The sequence below is a fragment of the Strix uralensis genome, chromosome 29, assembly GCF_047716275.1.
Source record: "Strix uralensis isolate ZFMK-TIS-50842 chromosome 29, bStrUra1, whole genome shotgun sequence".
Classification (NCBI taxonomy): domain Eukaryota; kingdom Metazoa; phylum Chordata; class Aves; order Strigiformes; family Strigidae; genus Strix; species Strix uralensis.
In genome coordinates, this window is record NC_134000.1 from 1,521,400 (window position 1) to 1,548,906 (window position 27,507).

At 53.1% G+C, this 27,507-nt stretch overlaps 1 protein-coding gene across 1 annotated transcript in view; it reads left to right on the top strand.

Annotated features, from left to right (window-relative positions):
* Positions 1-27,507, top strand: part of LOC141935864 (hydrocephalus-inducing protein homolog) — a 91,017-nt gene that overhangs the window by 54,481 nt on the left and 9,029 nt on the right. The window contains exons 20-40 of the mRNA XM_074852511.1: positions 56-199; positions 1,946-2,089; positions 2,947-3,264; positions 5,588-5,668; positions 12,297-12,455; positions 13,346-13,432; positions 14,010-14,087; positions 14,349-14,423; positions 16,317-16,433; positions 17,128-17,337; positions 18,196-18,333; positions 20,014-20,191; positions 20,706-20,833; positions 21,507-21,640; positions 22,678-22,814; positions 23,663-23,790; positions 23,910-24,101; positions 24,495-24,644; positions 25,725-25,964; positions 26,183-26,351; positions 26,862-26,986. Coding sequence (XP_074708612.1) covers positions 56-199; positions 1,946-2,089; positions 2,947-3,264; positions 5,588-5,668; positions 12,297-12,455; positions 13,346-13,432; positions 14,010-14,087; positions 14,349-14,423; positions 16,317-16,433; positions 17,128-17,337; positions 18,196-18,333; positions 20,014-20,191; positions 20,706-20,833; positions 21,507-21,640; positions 22,678-22,814; positions 23,663-23,790; positions 23,910-24,101; positions 24,495-24,644; positions 25,725-25,964; positions 26,183-26,351; positions 26,862-26,986 — 3,132 coding nt within the window. The remainder of the gene's footprint in view (positions 1-55; positions 200-1,945; positions 2,090-2,946; positions 3,265-5,587; positions 5,669-12,296; positions 12,456-13,345; positions 13,433-14,009; positions 14,088-14,348; positions 14,424-16,316; positions 16,434-17,127; positions 17,338-18,195; positions 18,334-20,013; positions 20,192-20,705; positions 20,834-21,506; positions 21,641-22,677; positions 22,815-23,662; positions 23,791-23,909; positions 24,102-24,494; positions 24,645-25,724; positions 25,965-26,182; positions 26,352-26,861; positions 26,987-27,507) is intronic.

Consider the following 27,507-nt stretch of genomic DNA (forward strand, 5'->3'; position numbering starts at 1 on the left):
GTTTTTGGGACGCCCTGCTGGCCCCTGCTGGGTGACGGGTGACTCCTCCGTGCAGGTGGTGAAGGAGCAGCTGCTGTGCCACGCCGTCGTGGGGAGCAAGGCAGGGAAGGCACAGATAATGCAAGTGGATGTCACGTGCGAGTTCATTGCTCCCGTCCTGCAAATGTCCTCCAGAGAAATCACTTTCCGGGTGGAGAAGGTAAGTCTCTGGATTTCATCCTGGCATTGAAGAGCATGGCTGATGACTGAAAGCCTGGTGGGGGCGTGTGCTTGTGTTCAAAGGAGGAAGTTAAATGGCTTCTCCAAGTCCGTGGGACTTTGACTGTTGAGCTGAGCTGGACCAAGATTTTGCCATTAACACTGAGATCAATATTTCGCTCCTCTGGGATTGGGAGCAGTCCCACCAGCTGTATTCTGCCTTCTTGATGTGGAGACAGAATTGAGCTGCTGAGCCAAGGGCACAGGGCGAGATGTGTGGGACCCACGAGAACAGTGTGGGCTTTGCACAGCCACCTCGTGTGCTGGGGCTGCAGGTGGGCAAGCAGAGTGCTGCAGCTGAGCGATGCTAAACCCCCTCCTCACCCGTCCTGAGGTGCTTCGTAAAGTAAGTGAGGATGTTTTTAGAGATGGGACTGGTTTTTAACTTCACCCAAGTAAAACTGAGATAACAGCTGCTCTGCTGAGGGGGATCGTGGCTACTTCTAGAGAGACACCAGTTCCTATACTCGGTGTGAAGGGAGGTTTTTGGGGATCCTCCAAGGCACGATGATGTCTGAACACCGATCCTGTAGGGAAGCTGAGAAGAACTGAGATTCCTGTCAGCTCCTCAGGCTGATGAGAAAAACCTGTCATCTCTTGTCTCTCTTTGCCTTCTCTGCTGTTGGTATGGATGCTAGCTCTTTGCAATTCCCCAAGCTTCACCTTCTTCAAAGGAGCCGCAGACATCCTTCAGCTGCAGTGATGATAACACCAGCGCAAAGCAGATGCCCTTAAGTCTCTGGATCCTGACTGCTGCATCACCTTTCCCTCTCCCGCGAGGTGTCTGAAAAAGAGAAGATATTTCATTATTTAGTTTCTGTGTTTTCAGGTCTCTCCTCTGGTTCCCAGGCTTCCAGAGACACAAAATCCTGTGAGCAGGCAGTTTGGGTTTAATTAGAAGCTTTTCAGCTATCCCTGATGTCTGCCTGTGGTCTGATTGATGCCATGCGCTCTGATTTATCGAGTGTTATGACGCTGCAGCTGTTTGATATCGATACATCCAGAACCATTTTCCCAAACACTGTCTAGTTGATATAAACCATGCAGGAAGCCCAGAGCAATGCATAAACAGGAAAAAATAGCTTAGGTGGAGCCGAGCTTTGAGGCTACAGACAGCTTGTCACTGGAGCAGAGGCAGCAGGACACCCGTTGCAGCCCGACTGTTGAGGTTTCTAGCTGGCTGTATGTGCCTGTAGATGTTCAAAGCTGACCTTAGGCTGCTGCAGGCTCTCCACTATGGGCCAAATCCTGCTCGCTTTTCTCCTCTGACCAGCATCACTGCTTTTATGAGGCTACTAGAGCTGATAAGGTTGTAAGAAATTACTGTATGTGAGTGAAAAATCATCTTGTGCCATTCTTCTCGAGAGAGGATACAGAACTGGAGACAAGTGGTCTGGGTTCACTTTCTGCTATTGATCTTGTTCATGCAGCTGCCTCCTCTCGGGGTCCTAGTCCCTCCTCTGTATGCAAGAGTGTTTTCCTGTCCCCGGGGGAAGGTGTGGTTTCTAAACACGAAAGGCATCAGATATACTTAGAGAAAAACCACCTGGAAGGGTAGAAACTAATAAAAATAGTAAATAGAGGTGTATGCCCTTTGAGGTTGAAAAACTTGAAATGCATCAGAAAGGGAAGGAGTTCCATGGCCACTTCACGTTGGTTTTTTTTTCCTTGTGTCCTGTTTCTGTAGCAACCCAGTGATGTCCTAACTCTGCAGTACCAGCCTCTTTCTTTAAGAAACGCGTCCTCCCTGCCACTCAGCATTGTCCTGGCCTTAGAGCAGCCCTTCTTAATCTGCAGTGCAGACCAGCAGCCCCTCTCTGCAGACGTTCAGGTGAGCAGCCGTGGGCCTTCCTGCTGGTGGGGTTTGAAGAGGGGGGAGTGTGGTGGTACGTTTCTGTTGGGAGGTCCTCTAGTAGAGAAGTTTATTCTTTAGACTCAGCGGTAGACTGGCCTGAACTAAATCAGATTTGAAACGAGCTGCTGAAGGAAATGAAATATCATCTGAACTGGGGAAATACATCCTGACTCTAAGACGAGAGGAGAGGGGAGCAGGCAGCTAGGTCTGGGCAAGCTGTGTAGTAAAGGTGTCTCTTGGAAGCCATCGAGCTCTCCAGCAGCCATTCTCAGATAACCTCAAGAGCAGCTTGCTTTCTTCAAGGGCAGCCCTGCTTTCAGGAAGGCTGAGGAAGCTCCTCCAGCCGCTGCCCGGCCCCTGCCCTGTTGTTGGTGGAAGGTGTTGGACATGGGCTCTGCTAATAAACACTTGTTGTAGGCACGGCCACCACTTCTGTGCTGTGCCAGTGACTAGCCCCTGCAAGGGTGAGGCTGCAGTGCCATGCTGCTTGTGCTGTGAGGGTAAAGGAGTTCCTCTAGAGCTGGGGCAAAAGGCCCTGGTGTGCCAGAGTGCTGATTTAGTTGTGTATTTAGCACATAGCTTCTGTGGGTCCCAAATTCAGCAGAAGAATATTTATTTTCCTCGTGTATTGATGCAGAGCACAGTGAGATGAGCCTGAGATAGTCTCAGACAAGAGCGTGGTGGGGCTTGCAGTCAGGCGCACACTGTGAAGGGAACGCAGGATGAACTGAGAAGCCTACGCTGGGGTCACACGTTGAACATTTACACGTTTCGTGCTGCCAGACCTTGGGACTTCATCACACTGGTGATTAATACTCTTCATTTCCTTGCAGCCCGTGAAGCTGGAGATAGGGGAGGAACTTCATCTCTCCATCAGATTTAACCCTGCTTATGAAGAGGATTTGTGTACCCGGGTAGTAGAGAAGGTTCTGAAGATACGATTTCTTGAGCACCCTCATGAGGAGCAGGTCACGGTTCGGGGAGAAGTCTACTTTCCGAATCTCCGTATCCAGCCCACGGCCCTGGACTTTGGCTGCATCTTGAACGACACTGAAGGCGTGCGTTACATCGAGATGACCAACTGCAGCCCGCTTCTTGTCCAGTACCACTGGGCGTTCCTGATGGACAGCCACGTGAGCCAGATGAGGTATGTGCCCCTTTGCTCTCTCCGTGCAGCTCTCCTTCCTCGTGTCCTGTTTGTGCTTTGCAAAGACCAAGGCTGTTTGCCTGTGATCTGACAAATTGCTTTCAACTTTCCCTGTGGGACTAACACCTACCAGCCGTGGTTGGGCTTAGGTGCTCAGGGAATAAGTGATCTCCACCAGTTTGACGCTGGGAAGGAGACAACGTTCTCCAGCCAAGCTGGGGCTGTGAGATGCTACCAACACTTTTTGCATCGTCCATAGCCTAGAGTCCTGCCTTTTTTCGGGAGCTACAAACCTATACTTAGGCACTGGGACAAGCAGATATATGATTTTTCTTTCCTGCCAACCCTCTGGGTTGTCATTTTACACTAAGAACCTACACAGGCACTGCCACCAGAACGATGTGCTGCTGCCCCAGTCTCTTGCTGCTGCTTTGCTGTAGCCCCCATACTGGTTCCCCTGGGAAGGAAGGCTGGTATTGGAAAGCTGCTTTCTCAGACCTTTGTGGCCTGAGGCAAACACCACACTGGTGAAGTGAATTTTCATCTGTTAAACTGCTCATCACATTCCCCAAACAGCTATTTAGTGTTTTACAGGGAAACGGCAGGTTCTGGTGCAGCTTTGGGTACAGCTGTAGGTGTTGGTGGGAGCACTTGTCTGAACGTCCGTGGGAAGCGGGGCCATCCAGTGCTGGGCTGTGGTTTCCAAGCCCAAGAGCAATCTTGCAGTCGTGCTGGAGCACATTTATAAACACATTTCCAGCAGTTCCTCCCGCTGTGGCCTCTCTGCATAGCACAAAAGTCTAGTCTGGGCAGTTTTAATTACAGTAGCAAATGGTTTTTCTATAATGCCCTAGGAAACTGAGCAAAGTTAACCATTGTGCATTGAAGTGCTGCCATTACAAATAATAGAGATCATCAGTAAACAGGTTTGTTTAGAGAACTGGGATCTGGCTCAGAGGACACAACCTACTGGGAACTGGAGATTAGCTATGGCTATGAGGAGAGCTTGGGGGAGAAGACCTGGGCACTGGGGTAGCCTGTTCACAGCCGGATCGTACCGAGTAACAACCAGTCTTTAGTGTGGCCCTTCTTGATGCACGGCACCTTCAAGAACAGACCCTAAAATGCAGAGGAAAGCCTGCAAAAGCAGGTGGAGGGAGGTGGGCAGGGAAGGAGGAGCAGAACTGTAAGCTCTGCTTGGAGGCCCCGTCATCTCCTGGTAAATTAGATTAGGGTTTAATTGCAAGCTAGAGGGAAAATCTAATTTTGATGATAGAACAATGCATATATTTTATAATAACAGAGAAGCAAGCACATTACAGCAAAGCCTGTGTGGAATTAATTTCTTCTGGGGCCACTTGGTGGCCAGTTGCCTGTTTATCTTTACTCTTTTCTTTTTTTAGAACCAATTTAGGTTTTTGGAAATGTGAATGCTGAATCAGTTTTCAGCTTTTAATTACCCCGTCTCCACCTAAACTGGCTTAGGACCCGAGCCTACAGGTGCTTGTTCTTCCAGGGGATGCTGAGTCACCCAACTCTGCTGAGTCGGTAGCAGTTGAGGGTCCTGAGCATCTGGCAGGATAGCAGCCTCTGCTCCGAAGGGTTTGGCATAGCCCCTTCACTGGCTCGTTAGCACTGGGGATGTTGTGGCAGCTCCCTTTTCTGCTCTGTATGTTAATTAAGCAGAAATGTACTTTCTGTGGGTCCCTCAGCAGACACCATGTGATTCTCCGTGGCAGAGCTGGAAATGAAGATGGTCTCCAAGCTATTAAGACCTCAAGTTGCTCATTAAGAGCCTGGCAGAAGGGCAGCATGTCAGATATTATTTCTGGTCCACATTAAGCACTGTTAGTATTCTAAATTATCAGATCAAACTCACCCAGTCTGACATCGAGGTAATCAAACATCAGGTCTCATGAAGGTGAGATCAATAGAGTTTAACCATCCATCCATCTGACCTTGCTGGAGCCGATCATCAGAGACTCCCACCATCAATCAGACACACACGTTTATTTTGGCCAGGAGAGAAAAATGTTATTCCTCTGCCTGGACAAGACTATGTGCTTAGATCTTTTTTTCTTCTAATTGTTCAACCTGTTTTTCCTACTTACCCTTTAATCACTGCTGCTACTTTGAGCAGAGCAATCATACAAGCAACACAGTCCAACCATTGCTGTGTGGTTGGACGTGCTCAACTCACGCCAACCCGTGTCCCTTCTCTGGCACTGCTGAGCCATAAATCTCTCATGGTTGCTCTTCTTCTGGACCTCTACGTGGTTAGAGACAGACTGAGAACACGTTCTCCTCACCCTTTGGGCCTTTGATAGCTCAAAGCTGAGTTAAGCCTTTGCACCAAGATGTTTTCTGCAGCGTTGGAGTGGGTCACCAGAGTCACCCAGCAGGAGACAGTAGGTCTGGACTCAAATTCGGACATTTTATCATATTTCTTACCTTAAAGGCTTCTTCCTGAAAGACTGATTTGTCCCCCTTTCTAAGGGCAGTATCCAGCTCCTCAGCTTTGTTTGGGTTTCCCATCAAAAGGAAGACATTAAATCCCAAAGGATATACAAGGATTTTTTTTGAGACCTGTGACAAAGGCTGCCAAAGGCTCATCCCCAAACTTCGCTGTTCTCTAGAGTTTTCATCCTCTGTTAAGGACCTGTGCCTTGTCATTTACTTTGAGCGTTGCTGTTCCTGCATCACCTCTTTGTCCCCTTCACGTGAGACATGTTTCCTCCCTGGGACAGAGCTGACACACACCAATCAGTCCGTGTGCCAGGATGGATCAGCAGGGAGCTCTGCACCTCTGTGGCACATGTCAAACCCCCTCTGTGTATTGATCTGGCGTGTCTGGAGAGTGGGAACTTCGTAGCTACGAATCCAGCATAATGAATTGCCAGTAGATTCTTTGGGGAAAGGGCTTGTTGAGCTAAACATGTAGAAGATGACTCTTTCCTTTCCATCCAGGATTTTCTCGGCCAATGTGTTTTGAACCAACCAGGAGCCTTTCTCCTCCCAAATGGGTCTTCCTACAGCGTTAGTAACTTCTCATTCCTCCGCCCTCTCTCCTTCCATGTCCCCTGGCAGGTTGCAGTGCAGGGACCCTACGAGCCAGATCCCAGCCTTGTTACTGACCAGAAAACCCCCCAACTCTCTGTTATATTTGATGGGGTTTCTGCTTTGCTGTTTTTGTAACAAAGAAGAAATGGAAAATGCAGGCAGTGAAAAACAGTGCAAGGCAAAAATCTGACAGCAGTCCTCTGTCATCCCAGCGGAGGGGAGAGGTAGCAACAGCAGCAGCGAGCACGTACATCCGAAATGCACCCATCCACTGTGCCCCTGGTGCTGGGGAGTCTAAGATGGGTGACAGTAGACCATACCCCCTCCTCATCCCCCCAGTGCCATCAGCTCCTCGGGGTAGTACGTTTTGGGCTTTGGTAGCCCCATGGGTGCTGCTTTTCCTGCTTAAATCCCGTGGGTAAGTTAGAAAAGGGCTGAGTCGTGATGGAAACGTGCTGCTGAATGCGGCCTTCAGCTCCGTGTGGTTTGGCAGCAGCAGAGAAGCGTTTTGCTTGGTGTAAGGGAGAAGTGGCCTCTTATTTCTCAGAGATGGAGTGTCTTGGAGCAAGGACTGGTGCCAGGCAGGCTTCACCTCTGGGGTGGCAGTGCAGCTGCTGTGAACAGCTGATGGAGAGGCTCTGTGCTTGCGGACAGAGACACTGGGGAGCTGGAGCAAGGGAGACCTGGAAATTTGCTGCCTGTTGCACCCAGAGAGAATGAAAAGTAAATAAAATGATTGGCAGGGAGGGGTTTGGAGCCAGGTGTAAGCGAGCATATGCTGTTACCAAGTCTATCTTAGAGACATAAACCTGCATACTAGGTGTGGTACAGTGATGCTTTATCGGGACAAAGGTTGGGGGGGTGATGATTTTCTATTTGCAACATGTCTGTAAGCTTCTTTCTTCTCTGCTGTCACCATGCACCCTCCATCTCCGTGCCTTTTCCAGCACGGTGCTGCTCTTTTCCCAGCTCACGTGCTGGCGAGTCAGCCAGCCTGCCCCAGGCCTGGGCATGGCACCTTCTGGTTGCGCTCCTGGGAGCCTGACTGCAGGTTTGAGACAGCTTCTGCTGCCCCAGGGCTTCTGACCGCCTATTACGCTGTCGTACACCTGGAGGACTTTCATCTGGGCCATTGCAGTGGAGGTTGGAGCCCAGAACAGCTGCGTGAGAATTGCTTTAACTATTCCTCTTGGGTTTTCTGAGGCTCAGCCTCCTCCTTTGCACAGGGTGACAGACCCTGAGAGCTGTCCTTCGCCTCGGGGATTGGGGAGCAGCCCCAGGCTGTTGGAGGAGCAGATTGAGGGTAGGGAAGGTGAAGGAGAAAGCATTGGTTGGGTGAAAAGCGCTGCACGTCCTACCCAAGGTGCTGTCGAGCAGCTGACTGTCTCAGGACAAAGTGTGGGAGGTGTCCCTGTGTCACCCACGCCCCGAGCAGGCTGTGGTGGGATGGGGGTTGCCTTCTGGTTTTGTAGCCGGTCAGCAAACGCTGTCTGGAAGGTGACGATGTCTTGCTCTGTCAGCGATGTTCAGCTAGCAAACCTGGGGAGCAGCTGACTTCTGTCTTTGCTTTCTGGACATCTTCATTACCCGGGGCACGCAGCGGGAACCCGAGGTACGTTTGCACTGCAAACAACATCCTGCTCCCTATAAATGATGTTACGCCTGTGCGGCCTGGATGGCTCCTCCTTTAATTCCCTCTGGGCAGGAGGCTGCTGCTCAAGGCCGGTCTCTGCAGAGCTTCAATGTTTATGAAACAAAATGTTGATTTTTTTTTTTTTTTTTAAATTTTTCTGTTGTTCATGGGAACGGCTTGCTGTCATAGCCTGGCTGAGGTAGAGCGAGAGCATCGATTCAGGGACTGTTGCTGTTGCTTCCCCATCATCCCTCTGGCAGAGCACTGAGTAGTGAAGCCACCAGATGAAATCTGGGGGGCAGGATGGGCTATTTATAGTCCTCTTTATTTGCTGACCTGCTGTCACTGCATGTGGCAATGAGGAGTACGGTGACAAAATTTTCCAGACCTTGTTTCTCGCAATTTCTCCAGCTGTTTCTCACCCTTCACTCTTTTCCTGCTTCCAGCAAGCTGTGCATCAAACAGCTTTCCTTAAGGGAAAATCCATCTGAACACACTGGTGTCGCTCTGCCCAAGAGTGCCGTCTCTAGTATCGCTGTGCTCTTTCCTGGTGCATCCCTGTCTTCAGAGGGTAGGTGAGAAATCTTTAAACTCTTAGGAGAAGAGGCTCAAGCCAAATTTGAATGCAGGTGCCAAATCTTCACATCCTTTTGGGTGTAAATCTGCACAGGGGATTTTTGTGCTGATTCCTTCTAGTGCAAGGTGCTGCCTAGTGCAGAGGTGATGGAGAGCCCAGCTTCCCTGCTGGTCCCATCATCAGCCCTGAGCTGGGTGCTGCCGAGACGGATTGGCAGCAAAAACCCTTCCAGAGAATGGGGATTTTGTCCTGCGTGAGGCTGGACACTCACAAGACAGTGAAACTGGTGCTCCTCCTTCTGTACAGCCACTCTTTCCCCTCGAGAGGCTGATATTGGGATGGTGGATGGGCAGGATGGGGTTTGGGTGGGTTTCAGATCTCTTGCTTCTGACTGGCTGGTTTAAGGCAGACGAGGAGAATACCAGTCAGGGAGATCATTTCCCAAAACACCATCCTGTATTTCTTTTTCAGAAAGAGTGGGATCTGCCTGGCATGTGCCAGTGCTCTGTTTTCCTCTTGTATCACCGAGGAGACAGGAGACTGTCCCGGCGTGGAGCAGAAGCAATGCTTGCTGTTCCTCTAAAAGCCAGAGCCAGTGTTTTGGTCCCACAATGGTTTCTTTGCCAATGTTTTCTTTGGCCACAGCCACCAGCTCCATGTGCTCTAGGTGAGGAGCCACTCCATGCTGTGATAGACTCTGTTAAATGAGCCTGTTATAAAAAAATCATCTCTTATCCACCTGGTCCATCTCTTCATCCCTGAAAACAGCCACAGTGGGAAGACCTGCTGTTACTACTGCCCTTGTAGCTCTGCAGGAGCATTGATTCATAGAATATCTCAAGTTGGAAGGGACCCATAAGGATCATCAAGTCCAACTCCCTGGTCCTCGCAGGACCACATAAAATGAAATCATATGACTAAGAGCATTGTCCTTGAACTCTGACAGATTGCCACGCTGCTTGCAGAAGCAGGTGGTTTGTCTTTGCCAACTCAGAGAACAAGTAGCAATTGTGTTAAGGCAGTATGGACCCCGTGTTCACACAGCCCAGGTGAGGACTTTGGGATGTATCACCATAAATCTGTGTCTCCTGACTTGGAGAGGGAGGCAGCCAGGGGCAAAGAGAGGGGAAACCTTCAGCTCTCTACAGCACAGCAGCCTGGGGAGGACTTCAGGTCCCAGGGAGATTTAATGGGGCTCCGCAAAGAGCGGGGCAGCCCAACGAGGTGCCCACCCCAGAGTTAATGGTGTAGGCTGGTGCGAGAAGGATTGGTTTATTTCCCACCGTCCGCTTCCTGTAGCAGGAGGCAGGAGTCCCGGGGGGTTGGGCACCCCAGGGGTCCATCTGGGCCAGCTGGCTTGTCATGCATTTTGAGAGTGCCTAACTCAGTTAATGCCGCCTTTTCAGCTGCTCTGCCCTCGGGAGAGTCATCTTTCTCCTCTGTGTGAAACCCTTCCAACTGTGAGCTTGCTTTGCTTGCTTCCTCTTCGGTGGTACCTGTCACCTCTCCCTCACCCACTTGCCTCCATCACCCCACAGCCGTCCCCAGCTGTCCCCGGTGTCACCTGGACCAGGCCAATCCTGTCTGCTCGTCCCTTGCCCCGGCCCCAGGAGCTCAGTGGGGCCATTGGACTGTGAGCACATTTCCTGGGAGTATTTCTGCCTTGCTCTTGGTAAAGCAGGGGGTAGTTATGTTGTGCTATGGGAGTGACCTTTAATAATAACCCAGCAGTGATGTTAAGTCGCCTTTTACACAGGGTGAAAGCCACACACAGCCTTAAATCTGTGATTTCTGCTGGTGCACAAACCCTGCTCCTTCTGGACAGGGGGTGGATGGTGGTGCTGGCGTACTCAGCGGGGTGGAGCTTCAGTGTCTGTCTGGGTGATCTGGGGATGCGACCCTAGGAAGTATATGAAACTGGAGCTTGTTTTGGTTTGTTTCTCCTTCTGCATTAGTTATCGTTGCTGCTTTACCTTCTCCTGTCTTTCCCTGCGGTGACCCGCTGCAGAGCGCCGTTGGGAGGGTGCGCTGTGGCATCGCTGCCCACCCCAGGCATGCTGGGCAGCCTGCACCAGTGCGGGCTGGTGGAGACACCTCCTGAGGTTCAGCAGGTGTTGTCAAGACGAGCAGGGACGTTTCCTTCTAGGTGAGGACTTCAGGACATGCGCCGTCATTGCATCTCCCTCCTTTTCCTCGCTCTGCTCTTGGCACCGTGCAGGGACAGTGATGCGAGCTGGTGGGCAGAGGGGCCATGGTTGGCTTTTCCTGTGGTGCAGCTGCGAGACCCTGTGCTCTGGAGGTTGCTTGGCCAGGGGTTGTGAGGTCTTTGCGTGCTACCGCAGGGTGTAACGAGGCACCCAGAGTGCATGGGTGCCTGGGCAGAGCCAGGTGGCCCAGCTCAAGCCCAGTGTTCCCACATGGTGCACTGGGAAGCCTTTTGGTTTGCGCCTGTATTATATTATTCTGTTTTCAGCAGCAAACACTCTTGAGCTGTCTGTAGCTAGCTCCAAAGTGCCTTTTTAATATGCATCTGATGGCCGGAAGGAGAAATAAAAGTGCACTGTAGGGGCCTGTAGCCTGTTCAGGTGCCTCATGGGCATGCGGTCTCTGGTGCTTTTCCCTGTGATGACCTGAGAAGAGCTCGTGCTTTGCTGGGAGGCTTGTTTTAATCCAGTGCCATGGCTAGTGGGGGCACCAGCGGGTGGTTCTTGGGGACCTGGGCAAGGATGCTCCACACGTGAGTGCCATGCACTAGGGAAGCAGTCTCAGCACTGTTAAAACTCTGGCATTTAATGCGAAGGGGTGGTGGCTTCTGGCTCATGTCCCTGGTGCTGGCCGGGGCTGTGGGGACCTGGGGCACTCCTCTTGCAGCACTGCAGGGTTGAGGGGACAGTCCTCATGTTACTGGCTCTCGCACAGCCTCAGCCAGCCAGGTCACATCATCCTGTGTGAATCTTCACGTGTAGTTTGCAGAAGTGGTGTGATTTCTAGCTCCTCTATTTTGGGAGGCGGGTGTGGGAAGCTGTGAGAAGCTGTGGCCCTAGCAGGCTCAGAAAGCAAGAGAGAGGCTGAGATACTTTTAACAGGAGCTTGGGGACAGTGGGTGACACAAGGTTGTCCTGGCCTTAGCAGGAAGGACTCCTCTCCCCCTGGTGTCAATCCACCCGTACTCCCATTAAATCCCCACTGTTAATTCCTGGATGCATTTTGTCTCACCTGAGGGGTGGCCAGGTTGGGTGAGATGGACCTGGAGGGCTTAACCCCTTGCTTTCAGCCCCTCCAGCTCCAGGCTGACGTGCTTATGTCAGGAGGCTCCGTCTCTCAGCTCCACGGCGCTGGTGGAGGCACGTCCACAGCCCTTCGGCCCCTCTGGTTTGGGATGGGTCCCCTCTGCAGGTGGAGGAGCTGCTCTCTGCTCCTTGCCTTCCTCCCTGCATTCACAGCCTTGGCCAGAAGGTGCTGGAGGGGAAGAGCTGCCTAAAGCTTGGGCTGATGCTGAGCATCTTGTTATCTTCCCCTTTCTTCTCCTTTTTGAAGACAACCCCCTTTTCTTTCAGCACCAGGAAGATTTCTTGTCCCAGGGGTCAGCTTTCTATTGACACCTTGGGTTCCTCTCTCCCTTCCTTTTCATGTATTTATCACAAGCAGCTCTGAGAGCCACGCTTTCATTTCCTGGCTAGGATGGGTCACAGCTAGCAGTTTTGGGACAATCACCATGACAAAGGCCAGACCCATGCGCTGAACTGGTGCATGGACTGGTGTGTAGCTGGAGGGCTTTGAGGTGTTCCTGGCCCTGGATGTGTCTGCCCCTGCGCTGCGGGCATCTCCCTATCACCAGGGACAGGCAGCGTTCAGCTGCAGGCTGCCTGGAGGCACCGTTGTTGCAGATGAGGTGGATTTATTTCATCCTGAGGCAGATGCCCAAGTTAGCGGCTGCTGGAGGTGTTGAGCAGGTGGGTCACCCCTCAGGGCACCCCAATACTTGTTAAGGTGCCTGGGCTGAGAGGAGCGAAGGTTGCACTGGTGGGACTGGAGATGGGCGATGCTCTGCAGGGCAAGCGCGCGCCTTCGTCCCCTCCAGTCCTGCTTTGCTCTTCCACGTGGACGGTGCCGAGGTCACCTTTGGTGTCCCCCATGTGGTCCCAGTAGCAGGCAGAGGCGGGGCTGAGGAGGGGTGACAGCACTGCTGCTCATCAGTCCCTGCTTGGGGCAGATCGCCTGGGCAGAGCCTTGTTCTTGCATGTGGTTGCAGGAAGGACAAGTCAGGTGGGATCTCCTGGGGGTTGTGAGGCGCAGAGCCTCTAATCCAGAAATGGAAACCAGCCTTAAATGATGAGCTGCAAAGCTAGAGACAAATACTCATTTGGGAGCACGTCGTTAAAGGCACTGAGTTCCCAGCTGGGAAGGAAGCACCCACATTGCTGTAAAAGATGGGCCTCGTTTGCCCCCGGGAACACTTGCAGATAGGCGTGGTGACAGGCAGGCATGGTTCCAGTGTGTCCCTCCACAGGGAGGGGCATCAGAAGGGTGAACAGAGTTACTGTGAGCACCTGCTGCAATTTGAAACAGGGAATGTAGTCTGAGTCACTGGGAATGTTTGAAAATGTTAAACCGAACACTTTTTACTGACACGTCTTGGTCCAACTATCAACTCAGTCCTGTCAGTAAGATGAGCTGTTGAACCGCTTTGCTGAATCATTTGCCAAATTGGTCCTCAAATGGTTTGTGTTTAGAAACTGCTGGGGAGGTGATCATGCCGTTGGTAAGTGCCACATCGGTTATAGCCTTGTTTCAGCAGACCTGCTGCTCTTTTAGCGCGAGGTGCGGTTGGAGCCGTTGTTTCACAACCAGGGAATACCGGTGGCACAGCAGGAGCTGAACCTTGTCATCAGCGTTTGCTGTGTATTGATTAAAAATGACCAAAGCTTCTTTCCCCAGAGCACCAATCGCTGCTGCTTCGGTGCTCCTCAGGGATCAATGGGCTGTTCAGCTGTGAGTCTCTGCCTGGAGTTGCTCAGCGTGTCTTTCCACGCTGCCCCGCGTGTGTGTGGGTGTCCCGTGCCGGGCTCTGTGGGTGCCCCCGCACGGTGCTGGGCTCTGTCGGGGTTCGGGCACAGCAGGCTCCGGGCTCCATCCCTGCTCCTGCCTTACGGCGCTTGGAGAAAGCCTCGGGCATTGCTGCTTGCTTGTGCTGACCTGCAGCTGCAGGTGGGTGTCAGGGGAAATATTCCAGATTAGCACCTGGTAGAGCTGCAGAAGTTCTGGCTTTGGCCCTCTGGGTGGGGGAGGCACAGTCTGCAGCTGTGGGTGCTTTCGGGAGGGCACTGGTGGGTCTGCACTGGCTTGTTGCTGTCCGGATCTGCCCCTTTGTGTCTCAGGTTCACCTTTTTGCACAGTTTGTGTGTCTCTTCCTTTCCTGATGTGCTTTTTACCTCCCTACAAGGCTTTCACCTGTGTCCTCTTCCATTCCTCCTTGCAGCCAGTTGCCAGCTGCCTGCGCCGCCGCTATACCAGCGTCATCCCTAGGCAGCCCCGTACGCTGACCTGCTCCATCCTGGTTTCGGAGCTGCTGGGTCAGACCCGTTACTGAGTTCACAGCACCAGTGCCCAGCCGGGGGCTGCATCCTGCTGAGGAGCTGTTCGTGCAGGCTTCCCTCCCTCCCACTGCAGGTCCACAATCAAAGTTATGTTATTTTCCAGGTTCAGCCCTCCAGTACCTAAATTTTTCATCAAACCCCAACCACCAAAGGAGGAGGGAGCCTGGTCCAAGCGCTCGGTGTCTGCAGGGAGGAGCTGCAGGGATGGAGGTGTGGAGGAACCAGCCAAAGCCCTGGGAGCCGCAGGGGATCCTGCCCAAGAGCCAGCAGATGCAGATGACTCCCTGGAAACAAAGGTAGATTTTCTTGTACACCTACCGCTTGCGTTGCCTCCCCCAGCTTGCCACCAAAAAGCCATGGTTGTGCCAATCCCCCTTTTTGCTGCCCTGCTGTCATGTGCCCTGAGGGCGGGCTGGGCAGCAGGGCCAGTGGCTGGACACGGGGCTTCTGGGGAGGGAGAAATCAGATAGTTTTGCTTGGAGAAGCCCACTCAGATCCTACGGACCTATGCTGAGTTTGGGTTTTTTTGGCTTGTTTTTACACTGTAAAATGAGGCTTTTATCTGCATCATGATGTGAAGGCTTCCAGTTTCCTTCCTGTATCAAGCTGTGCCAAGTACTGTGATCTCCATGTACCACCTTCTCAACCCCAGCTGGAGCCGCCTGTTTTTATGTCTCTGCCTTCACCCGAGACCTGCAGTATTGCAGGGATGGCCACAGAGCTGTCTTTGATAAAATGAGACTTTGCAAAGTCATTGTCTCTTCCTCCTGCATGGAAAATGGCCTTTGGTCTGCTGACCTTCCTGGTGAACCTCGGTGCTTTGGAGCTTGACGTCCGTGCTAGTGGGAACTGGCACCTTGTTCTGCATTGTGTGGGACAGAGGCTTCTCCTGGGGCAAAAAAAAAGGTGCAGGAAAGCATGGGAAGTTCTGAAAGCACTGGCGTTGGCATTAAGTTCAAGGAGAGGGGTTGCACCTGCTCACATCCAAATATCGGTCATTTTAACATTATAACTGCACATTTTTTCTGAATCAGGAGAAATGATACCCTGTAGACGTAAAGAACAGTGTGGCTGAATGTTTTCGGATAGAAGGGTGGAATCATCTTTATTTCCTGCTTTGTTGCCATGTATGCAGAAATAAACCGAAGAAATTCAAGTAGATATGGCTAAGTAGGATCCAAAAGTGCTTCAAAGGATATGTCTGGATTGCAGCTTCATCTTCCGCTTGTGTCACTGTACCACATACCCTCCCTGGGGAGGTGGGAGACCATAGGCCTAGGAAAGATGCGGGTTAGAATCTTTGGGAACAGGCGCTTGGCAAAGCTTTGCTAGGCTTGAAAATGTGAAGACGAGAGAAAGAGCATTGAATCTTCTGATTCTGAGCTTCATCTACCGGGGAGATGTAGCCTCTGATTAGGTGTAAAGATGTCCCATAAATATTCTTGCAGATTCTGCTGATGTCAAGGCCCCAGCACAAAGCACTTCTTCACGTTACTGAAGAAGCAGGTGTTACTACATTTCAAAAGCACTCACAAAGCCCTCGCTTATTAAATTAGGGATCAGAAGCCCAGGGATGAGGTTCCTTTTGAAAGATGGCACCTCTGAGGTCAAACACCAGCTCTCAGCTGCTGCGAGACAGAAGAACACCTTGGCTGCCTTCTTCAGAAAGGTGTCGTTCAAGAGAATGACCTGGTGGAGATCCTCAGCTCTCCAGCACTGATGGGTGCACAAGATGAAGCCTAAGCACTCTCTGAAATGGGATAGTTGTGCCAAGTCCTTATTTTCCTGGTTTTGATACTTCTCACTTGCAGCTGTGTTCCTGGTTTTGTCATGAAGAACCTAACCTGTTGAAGCATGGGGTTCTGGGCACATTCCTTGGGTAGGAGTGAGCGAAGCTGGGCCGGCACAAGGGTGAAAAATGCCCTTGAGGTCTCTGCCAGGACTGAGGGCTGGGTGCACTCAGCTTCCCCATGCAAGCTTGCACATAGAAGTGCAGATGGAGCCCGTGTCTCACCTGTGGGTGGGCTTGGACCCACACTCAGTGGATGGCACGGACATACCTGTACTTGATATGCACCCAGGTCCCATCTCAGCTGCTCCTGGCTGGATGAGGTGGTGGAGCCTGCAGCAGAGTGGTCTCACCCAGACCAGCCAGCTGCTCACTGCAGCCCATGGTGCTTGTTTTCCAGCTGCTGCCATCCACTGCTGCGGAGCTGGAAGGTGCTGTGGAGACTCAGAGCCTGGTGGGGATCAACAAACTGATGCAGTTTGTGGAGGCAGAGCCCGTCACCTTGGGAATGGAGGAGGTAAGTGGGAATCCATCTTGTGCCATGTTTCCAGTGTGGCAAGCAGTTATGTAGCCCCCCTCCCATTGGTGGCCCTCGATGCTGCTCGCAGAGTGGCCTCACGTCCCTCCAAGCCCATCACACAGCGCTGCTGAAGCAACTGGTCACTGGAGAGGCCACGCAGGACATGTCGTAGGGTTGACCTGTGCAGCAGCTATGGAGGGCATTATTCATCTTGTTGCTAATCAAGTGGTCAACAGGAAATTTCTGCAGTAGTTTTTGCTGTAGCATCTTGAGAGAGCGCAGCATGCAAATCGGAGAGAGTGAAAAGCATCAGGAGTCAGATGAGCTGGGCTGGAGTCCTCCCCCCAGCTCTAAGGGCTTTCACCTCCGAATACTGTGTTTTTCTTAAGGCAGTAAAAGGTGCTTTTAAAGGCAAGTTCTGCAGTGAAGAGAATTTCTTGCTGCCAGGAGACAGCCCAAATTACTTTAATATGTAGTGTATTAATTAATGCATTAGTGAGTATGGGAGAAGATTTTTCCCATGGCCCCTCCACTGGTAAGTGGAATGGATACAGGATGAGATTAGGGTGATTTTGCCTGTGTTTGAGGAATAGCCCCCTCCAGCCACGTCTGTACTTCACTCCAAGCCGTGGCTGCTCTTCTGCATCAATTTCCACGCTCGACATCTTGATCTCTCCTCGCCTACCTCCAGGTTTTCGATGTCCTGCCGCACTACGGTGTGCTGCAGCCAGGCGAGAGCCAGCGGGTCATGTTCACCTTCTTTGGCCACACAAATATCGTCGCCCATGTCATGGCGCTGTGCAGGGTGGAGGGAGGCCCGACCTACGAGATCGCGCTGAGTGGGGAGGCTTCGCTCATCAGCTACCTCCTAGACGTCACGGAGATCGACTGTGGGCTGCAGGTACCGCATGCTTCTCTTGGCAGAGGTCCTTGTCGTGAAACCATCACCGGCGGGTTGCTACCCACCTAGGGCTAGGGCTCTCTCCCCTTCCCAACTACTTTGTTGGCTCTATGGCTTGGAAGTACAACTTGGAGTGATATGTCCTGCATTCAAGCTGTTTTTAATGGCCATCTCCACCCCCCTCCAGCTGGGAATTCCTCCTCCTCAAGGTAACTAACACCGCCTCCTGGGGCAGGCAGGGTCCCAGTGGTGATCTCCAGAGGGACGTGCCCCAAGACATCCATCTGCTGATCCGCTCCTAAAGCCTGAGGTCCAAGGAGGTGCTCTCTTTTGATGTTCTTGATTAATCAGCAAAATAAACCAGGGAGGAAGTTAACTTGGGCTTCCCAGTCACTGTAGCTGGAAAGAATGTCCTAGAATAATCCCCACTTTACTTCTTTTTGGTTAAGAACCCCACAGACATTTCCAGCTGTTGCCCTGTCTCCCATTTTGCTGTCACTGCAGGTGCTTTTTCTTCTGCAATGTCTTGATGCCACATCCTTTGTTCCAGCTGGGTGTGAGATGACACCATGAGGTGCAGAGAGCTTGTCTCCTCCTTGGTTTCCTTATGACTGATCTCTGTGGTTGGCACTGCCCCTCTGCATGCCGCCATCAGTATCTGTTCCTGTGTAGGGCTAAGGGGTGCCCTGTGGCGGTGGCTTCCCCTGGTTAACCTGGGAGACTCAAGTGCCCATATCTCCTCTGCCTCTGCTTTTCTCCTGTGTTGAGTTCATTTGCTCTCATCCCAATGAAAGCAGAAGGAGGTTCCCAGTGTCAGGCCTGTGACTTCAGCTTCCCCCTCCTCTGTCCTCTCTTCAGCTGTTTAACAAAGTCACCGAAGCAGAGGTCACCCTGCAGAACAGCGGGAAGATGGGATTCACCTACGTGGTGCTCAGACCCAGCGCGGGCACCGCAGACAGCCCTCTGCCCGGCGTGCCCCTGGTCCTGCCCAGCACGGTGAGTACGGAGATGGTGCGAGTGATTGACCCTGGCTCTGGGTCAGGCTGCCAAGGAGGGGGTTGTAGGGGAAAAAAACAAAATTAAAAAAAAAACAACCCACAAAAGCAGACAGGAGAGGCAGGGCTGTAAGCAGCTGCTGCTGGGGGGCAGGGAGGGTCAAGCAAGCGCGGTCCTAATCGACGCCTTCACGGCCTTTGCCGGCGGGTGACCCTGCTGTCACACAGCAGCCACCGGCCGGAGGCACCAGCGCTTCGGTGGCTCTGGGGACCCCAACTGCTGAGTGCTCCGGCTGTGCGGGCACTGGGGCCGCACTGTGCCGGCTCTCCTGAGAGTCACCTTTCCCAGGGTGTGTGATTGGACAGGGCTTACTCCCTGTCCCTGCCTGTAGCACACCCTGCCAGCTCCCTGCCAGCACTGAGTGGGACTTAAATGCTCTCACTTGGGCATGAAGCTGCTTTGCCAGAAATTGTAGCAGCCCCTGTACCGGTCCCCCACTCCCCCAGCTTTGCTGCTCTGCAGCAGCTTTGTGGGGCAGTGAGGGGGCCAGGCAGGAGCAGGGCTGGAACAGCGAGGAGAGGAGTTTGCAGCATCCCACCATCCCAACTTCTCAGTCCTGTGTGGCTGTCTTTGGGCTGGAGCAGCATTCCTGTCTAGTCCCTTTTTGCAGTGGGAAGAGGAAGCCAAAGGCGTTCACATTTCCTCATGCCTGTCTCCTACAAGGGGTGACACACTGATGCCCTCTTGCTGCGAGCTTCCAAAGACCCAGCTCTGCTCGGACCCGCGCAGCCAGTTGCTGTGACAGCCCCATTGGCGCTGGCAGCTTGGCAGGGCTGGCTTTCGCTGCAGCTGTGTTCTGCGCTGCACCAGGGGCTCAGGGGACCAAGTGGCAGGATCTGTCCCGCTCAGCAGCTTCTCCCTGCAGCGTGAAGGGGAGTGGGGAGCCGAGGGTCCAGCCCAGTGTGCAGAGGGCGAGCCGAGGAAAGCTGTGGCTGTGTCCAGTCACCCAGGGCTGTGTTGCTGTCTGCTTGCATTTGCTCTCAGCCTGGCTGGCGGGAGCCTAGCCTGGGGCTCGGGCAGCCTTTCTGGAAGCCCGGAGAGGAGGTGCCTTCCTGGCAACACCTTCCCTAGATCTCGTCCTAGTCTCTGCTCCTGCCTTTCCAGAGATGCATGTTTGCAGGTCACTGTGAGTCTGGATAGGCTCACACACCCCCGGTGTAACCGCACAGGCAGGAGGTGTTTGCCTGGGATCATTATAAGGGGTCAGACCCTTCAACACCAGCCTGGGAACCGCTGATGTGCTGTGGCAGGAGCTGCTGGCCATGCTGAGAGTGTGGGCACTTCACTTATTTTGCATAGTGGCTGGTAAAAGAGCTTTTATTTCTTCAGTCTGGCTCTTGCTAGCAGAGGGTAAACACCGCTAGGGGCAGAGCTGTGCTCATGCTGAGCAAGGGGTGGTCTGTGGGTCTGTCCTGGGGGAATGCATCCCTACGAGCCCTCTGAAGGACCTGGTGTAGGAGACTTCAGCTTCTGGGTACAAGAAAGCTAGAAGGCAATGTTGTCTGATACTTTCTTATATATGAGAACCTGCCTTCTCTTCTCAGCGTGTCTGTCGTCTGAGCCATCCCTCCACCAAACCGTCTTTGGTTCATTCCCTCCCTCTTCTCCCACACCCTGCAGGGTTACGTTGGACCTGGCCAGGAGCAAGTCCTGAAAGTCTATTACCTGCCAGGAGTGCCTGGAGCCTTCTGCAGGACTTTCCACATCCAAGTGGGTCACCTAGAACCAGAAGAAATCTCCCTGAAAGGAGAGGGGAGCTTTCCCAGGATCTACTTGGACCTGCCCAGGAACATCAAAGGTGAGCACGGCCTGTTTGCTCCCCAGGAGGGTCCCCTGTTTCTCCCCCATGTCAGATGCACATAGGGCAGCTCACACCTGCCTCCACGGAGCCTGGAGGTTTCAGGGCTGTCAGACCAACACTCAACCCCCCGGTTGCTTCCTGAGGCTCTGGCAGATGAGCCCGTGTGGGCTTTGCCCCAGGAACCATCCTACAGAGCTTGCCAGGATGTGTCGGAGTCCTGGGAAGGTGGTGGCTGGACAGAAATGCTTGGGAAAGCTGAGCACAGGCTGGCAGGGATTTTGGCAGGATTAGATTTGCATCACATTGCAGGGGATGAGATGCTCCTATGTGGGGAGGAAGATGGGTGGGAATGAACATCAGGGTTGATAGAGGAAAAGCAGCATCTACTTTCCATACATTGCTTGAGGAGGGTGTTTCCGGGAGAGGCCAGAGTCAGGGAAGTGGGGCTTCCCAGCTTAAATGGGAATGGCGCTGTGCCACGCTTCTATTTGTGGATGTTTTCTTCCTTCAGGAAATGAAAAATATGAGAAGGTCCTCAAGGAGGTGATAGAAAAGATGGAAGACAGCCAGAAAGAGGAAGCAGTTGTTCTGGGGGAGGCTGTGGCTGCGGAGCCACCCCCAGATCCCTTGGATGCCGTGGTGAGAATGGCTGCTGCCCCGTTTGACGCGTGCCACCCTCCCCCGGTGTCATTTGGTCCCCTGCTGCCCGCAGCAGGCTTCCCGGTGCCCTGCTGGCACTTGGGACCTCCCTGCCCAACCTGCCCATGATCCTGCATCAGCTCAGCATTGCCCCCAGGGCTGCCCCAGGGAGAGATCCTGAAGACCCTGCTCAAGTGATTGAATTTATGGTACTTTGGGATGGAGATGTAGGCCATCACTGGGGTATTTGCTGCTCACAACCCAAGCCCTGCCAGGTTTACAGAGCTTAATAGCAGCAGCCTGACTGTGCCCTGGGACTGTGCTGCCAGGGCTGATCTCTAAGAGACAGCAGCTTTATCGTGTCTCCCTTTACAAGAGAGCTTTTGTCTGAGCTGCTTTGGCACTGGCTGGGGGCAGGCAAAGACTTGGAGCTCTGGAAGGTTCCTGGCTTGTCTGTCTGTTTGTCTGGCCAGATCAGCTTTTGTAACAGTGACTGGGCAGGCGAAGATACTGGAGTTCATTGCCCTTGAGATGAGGCCCTGGCTAAGAGAGCAGGAGGTGTCACAGACACTGAGCAGTGAGACAGAAGGACCCCATCACCCCTCTCAACACAAGCAGGGGGGAGCCTTGGGAAGGACCGTTGCTAACCAGCCGCTGCCTTTCCTTCCCTCAGCTGGACCCTCGGCTGCAGATGCAGATGGAGCAGATGCTGATGGAGGAACACGCCCTGGAGCAGCAGAAAGCTCTCACCTCTGGTCCCCCAGAGGCCACGGCCTTTGACCAGCATGCTCGTCGGAGGCTTCTCAAGTTAGTAGGACCTCCTGTACCCTATCTCCAGGTGCCCCAAGGGTAACACCCAGCAGTGCACCCCTGCTCCTGAGAGGTCCTTGTGTCTGCAGAGCTGGGGATAGTGGGGACTTCAGAAAGGGTCTGATCCTGGTAGCTTTGACATGCTCCCTGTGAGCAGCTGAGTGTCCTCACTTCCACAGAGCCACCCTGAGCTTTGGAGGTGCTCAGCTCCCCACAGGCACTGGGTCCTGCTCTTAGGGCTGAGGGGGTCCAGTGCAGAGCATCAAGCCCTTCCAGAGAGCACCAACACCATCCCTGCTGACCAGCTCTGAGAGAGGCAACTCAAAGCTGGCATCTTTGTTCCAGCTAACAGACCACACTGAGCAAAAAGAGTAGGGAACTGCAGAGGTTGACACACCCTTGACAAACCCTAAATCAGGTGGCTTGGATGCTGGTGGGACTGCAGGGCTTACCTCGGTAACTTCCCTCTGCTCCTTCATGAGGAGGCACGGGCACAGTAGGCTCCAGTTCAGGAAGATGCTCTGCAAAACAGATCACGTATGTGCTTTCCCAAGTGTGATTGCTCTGGAAAAGGACCCTCCCGTGAATCTTGTAGTTGTTGATTACTGCATTTGTTGGTGCTGCTTTGGGGACAGATCTAGTTGCAGAGCAGTGAAGATTTCCTGTGCAGGCGAATCTTACGACAAGGTCCTGAAGCTGTTTCAGGCTGGGGCTGTACCCCAGGCTTAGCAGTTTCATTGAGACCAGTGGAGGTCCACTGGACTTATCTACAGTGGCTTTCTATAGCAGAGGAGCTGTGACCAGTATTCATTTTAAACTAGTTTTATTTTAAGGTCCCACTGGTAGCTGATAAAACCTAGGTCCTATGCTCCTCGTGACTTACCAAAGTCTTATTACCAGGCCTTGGGTTTCATGGGCTTGAGCTGAGTTTTTACAGCAGTGAATCCAGAAATACTCACTTTATTTGCATCTTCCATGCTCTTGGAAATGTAGCCAGGCTGTGGTTTAAGGACTGTCCTTACTCCTCCTTTCAGAGCTGAGCTGCCCGAGTACCTCCTGGACTTTGGGTACGTGATTCTCGGTAACACCCCCACGCACGTCGTGAGGATCACCAACACCGGGCAGTTCCCTGTGTCCTTCTGCGCTGATAGACGGGTCCTGCGTGACACAGGTAACCAGTGCTGGAGAGACTTCACGTGGGCTTGAAGCAGCTGTCTCTGACAGATTAGCTTAAGCCACTGGACATGGGGAGTTTTTTTGAGTGCTTGTGTGTATAACTTTTTCCTCCTTGGGACCCTCTGCCTGGTGCTTTAGAGCCTGAGTTCTCCTGGCCAGCAGTGCTCAGAGACCCGGCCTGCCTGTGCCTGCCCTAACACTTCCCTGCAGGGGCTGGATGGGCTGATCACCTTGGTCACCTCTCAGCATCTTCTGCTCTTGGCTACCATGAGCATCACCTGATGGGCACTCCGTGGGCTTGTGTTGCAAACAGATGGACGCTTTGTGGTTTGGAAGTGCTTTGTTTAAAGTTCATAATGCCATAGCACTTCTGTTCAGCCTTTATTGAGAAGACAGCCTGTGAGGCCCTCTGTTGTATCAAAACAGGCTTTCGAAACAGGCCTTGACGTAAGGCTGCAGTACCAGCAAACGGTGACTCGCCATGTCTGAAGGGCGATCAGGTGCCTCCTCTAAATTGTTTTTCAGGGAGCACCATGGCATGGGGGAATCTTAGTTGGAAATTCTCCTTTGGAGAGGTCTGTGCATCCTTCCCTGGGATGCCTAGTGAAGGAATGGTTGGAGCTCCTCAACTGAGATGTTTCCTTTTTACCATGTGGGTCTTGGATTCTGGCTGTGAAAGCCCTTTCTCCTTGTGTGGTGACAAGGGAGAAGGAGTGGCAGTCTTCTCCACAGGTACAAAGGGGTCCTTCACAGAGCTGTCAGCCAGGACATATGGCCTTAACGTGCTTGTGACACATTCATGTTGATTGTGTATCTCAGCTGCTTTATTTTCATCTGTTCAAGGTTTCAGTGTGGATCTGGACCACGTGAAGCACCTGCTCTGCTGCGAGACCAAGGTGTTTGAAGTGCGCTTCGACCCACAGAGCGCCAACCTGCCACTGGGAGAGGTGGACGTGCTCCTGCCCATCAAGGTACCTACGGCGTGCTTCCTCACCCCGCTGTGCCAGTGCACCTCTCGGGGCAGGTGGAGAGTCGGTGACAGCAGCAGATGTCACCGGGGCTCTCAGCTGGATGCTCTGTCCTTCCCTAGGTAGCAGGAGGCCCCACATTCCACGTCTGCCTCCATGCCAGCGTGGCCATGCCATCCCTCTGCGTCTCCAGGGACAGACTGGAGTTCTCCACTCTCCAGTGTGGGCAGTGCCAGGAAGAAACTGTCCAGCTCCACAATCAGCTCCAGGTCCCCTGTAACTGGTTCATCACTATCAATGAGCCTGTTAAGAAGGTAAAGCACAGACAATGTGTAACACGTAAGTTCTCAGTTGGGTTTTCTTTGCCTCTCTTGCCCTTTCAGCCCCTGTGGCTGCGTGAGCACTTGGGCTACAGCTCATCTGAGGAAGCTTTGGAGGGTACAGAGCAAGGCTGGCTCACCTGGACCTGTGCATTAGCTGGTGCTTCACTTCTCTGCCACCTTCCCCCGTTCCTCCTCTTCTGAGAATGGTGCCTCCCCATCTGCCTGCCCTGCCTGTTCTCCCTCCCATTCTAGGCCAGAGGTGGCCTCGGCTGGTTTGGCTGTGGATGCCCTCAGCACCATGACGGTGTCTCAGAGCACTGCAGGAACTGAGGGTCTGTCCTTGCAGACCAAGGAGACCTCACACAATTGTTTTTTTGTTCTCAGGTGGAAAGACACTGGCCAGCGAGGATGCGTCGGAAGGTGCCCCAGAAGTTGAAGGCCCAGCCCTGTGTCTTCGAGGCGCTGCCCTCGGCTGGAGCCCTCGCTCCAGGACAACGCTGCAACGTGCGAGTCAGGTTTTCACCCACAGAAGAGGTGAGATCAGCGAGTGTCACCACCAAGAGATCTGGCAGGGCAGTGTGGTAACAAGAGCCCAGCACAGGGAGGAGGAGATGGCGTCTGCCTCCACAGAGAGCTTTCTGCAAGCCCCGTACCCACTGTGCCTCAGTTTCCCCTGCAGCACACTCTTCTGAGAGGGGCTTTGAAATCCCCCCTGATGCTTGCTCAGCATCAGGGCATGGTGAGGTGGCTGCCTCTCGGCGCATGGGGGGAAATCTGCCTGTTTGCCCTCGTCTCCCCCTTGCACGGGCCTGTTTGAGGCTGCAACGCCCTGGTGCAGAGCAGCTGGTGCGCTTGCAGGGGATAACCCTGGAAGGGCCAATCTAGGCAAGTCCTGCTGCTGGTACCAGCAGACAAAACAGCCGCCAGGCACCTTCCTGGGCACAGCAGGACAGTCGCCTGGAGTGGTGTGCTGCCAGCAGTCCCTGTGGCTCTGGCCCAGCCTGCCTGCACGTTCCCAGGCAGTCTGGGAGTCAGCTGAAATGATGGGGTGTTCCCAAAGGCAGTTTGCCTGTGGCCACCGTGACTTGGAAACTGGCAGTGGGTAACAGGATGGACACAAGTGCTTCCGTGCCTGGGAACAGTCCCAGGGATGTTTTAATTGCTGTAGAGGTGTAACCATCTTGTGTCTGGCTTTGACCAGAGCCAAACACTGAGCAGAGAAGACGACCCTTATTTCTAGCCAGTGAGAGCTCATCTGCCTCATTCATCGAGCTGATGTTTGCCTGATGCAGCAGTGCCAGGACTGTGTCTGGGCAACATTACCCTGAGGACCTTCCTCATGAGCATCACACTCCCTCGTGACTGGGTGAAAACATCTGATAGTGCATTTTAGATTCATCTGACACCCAAATATCCAGTTACACTTTACACCAGGATTCATCCCAGTTACTCAGAGCCAGCATGCAGATGCTGTAGCCCCTGCTGGAAGTAAATATCTGTTTTCCATTCCCCTTAGAGGTACTGGTGACACCCCTGCCTTGGGGCAAGAGTTGAATTTGAGGCCCTGTCACGTGGGACTTCATGGAGGAGTTTTCTGTGCTTCTCTCTTTTCAGAAGTCCTACAGAAGTGAGCTGAAGATTAACATTTTCCAGAGCAGCCAGCACCTCCAGCTGCAGGTCTCGGGGCGTGGGCTGGAGCCACAGCTGGAGTTCAGCCCCCCAGTGCTCGAGTTGGGACCGTTGCTGCCATACAGCTGTGGAGCAGAGGGGACGGTGGTGGTGAAGAACCCATGCGAGTTCCCCATCGAGTTTTACTTGCTGGAGTTCGACCAGCAGTACCTTGCTGAGGAGGAGGTGAGAGGGAAGGTCTGGTCCCCATGTGCACGCTCCCGTAGCTTCACAGTGCTCCAGCATTCCCGGGTTCGTGCCAGGGAGATGGAGACAGTCCCCAGGGCAAAGTCTGGTGGCATTTCAGGGTTAGCCAGCTCTGCTGGCAGACTGTGGAGGGGCTTGGATAGTCCGTGTTTTTAGAAACACGTCCTGCACATGGCTTCTTTTCCCTACATGCACAGATCCTGCAGACGCTTAAAGACTATGATTGCCACAACACCTTATTGCTGCCTCCGCGTGCCCCGGGTGAGAAGCTGCCCCCTGAGGTGCTGGAATATTATCAGGACCAGAAGAGGCTGCAGGATGAGCAGACGAAGTCCAAGACTGGGGAACCGGCAGGCCAGGACAATGGTGAGGGTTTGGCATTGGCTGTCCTGAGTGTGGACACAGCGGGGAGTCCAGCCCGCACGCCCCGAGCTCTCCATGGGAAGCCCTGGCTTTTAGCAGCCACCCATTCCCCAGCTTGGTGGAGGAATTCCAGCGTGAAGGTCTGTGGCTTGTAACACGCATCCCCTACCAGCCCTGAGTGCAGCCAAAGCAAGCTCATATCTGCCTACCATGGACTGGGGAAATAATCATGTTGTCCTCTTGTGTCCCCTAACCACAAAAAATAGGATTGGATGAGTTCTTCAGCCAGCAGGACCAGGTCTAATACCACCAGCTATCTTATATTTGCTCCTTCCCAGCACCAAAAGCACAAACTCAAAATCCCCCCGAGGGCAGAGACAGCCTGGACAGACTTCTCCTTGGGAAACTTTCCATCTTTTGCACGTGGCCGTGCAAAGTGGCAAATGGCAAAGAGCAGATTGCCTGGCCATGTCCACCCTCTTCTTCCCTCCCCGTGTCCTTCCTCCTCAGCAGACTTTGAAGATGTCCAGTCTCTGTCAGATCAAGGAAGAAAGTCCTCTGCTGGGGTCATTCACACTGTCTCATCCCAGAGCTCACTCATTTTCCCCTCCGTGTTTGATGAAAGCCAGTCCAACAAGGTGGACTCTAAATCTGAATGCGGAGGAGGAGGAAGGTGTTGAGAAAAGACAGGGGATGGGTAATGTTGCAGACAGGGCAGGGACAAGTGAGAGGCCAGAGAGGTTCTCCCCAGTTTTGCCAAATGAGCACCTTTTCCCCCAGGAGCTGCTGGGATCAGGATGATGCTGTTCCCTTTCCTACGCAGGGCAGCGTGCTCTCTGTCCTGCGTGACACTGCAAGCCGAGATGGCTTTTGGTGACCTCCTAAGGGTAAAGATGGGAGCTCTTTGCAAATGCTGTTATGGTGAATTCAGAGCCCAGCTACATCTCCTGGTATAATATTCCTAAAGCATCCAGCTTTTGGATAATCGCTTGATCTGCAAATGGAGCCTCTCCCTTGGGACGGTGTAAAATGCCTGGTTCTGCCTGTCCCCCCTTTACTCAGCAGGACCTGGGACCAAACTCCCATGAGGACCATGTTGACAGGGCACGGGAGATTTGGCCCAGTCCTTTTAGGTATTGCCAAATGCTTGCTCTTTCCT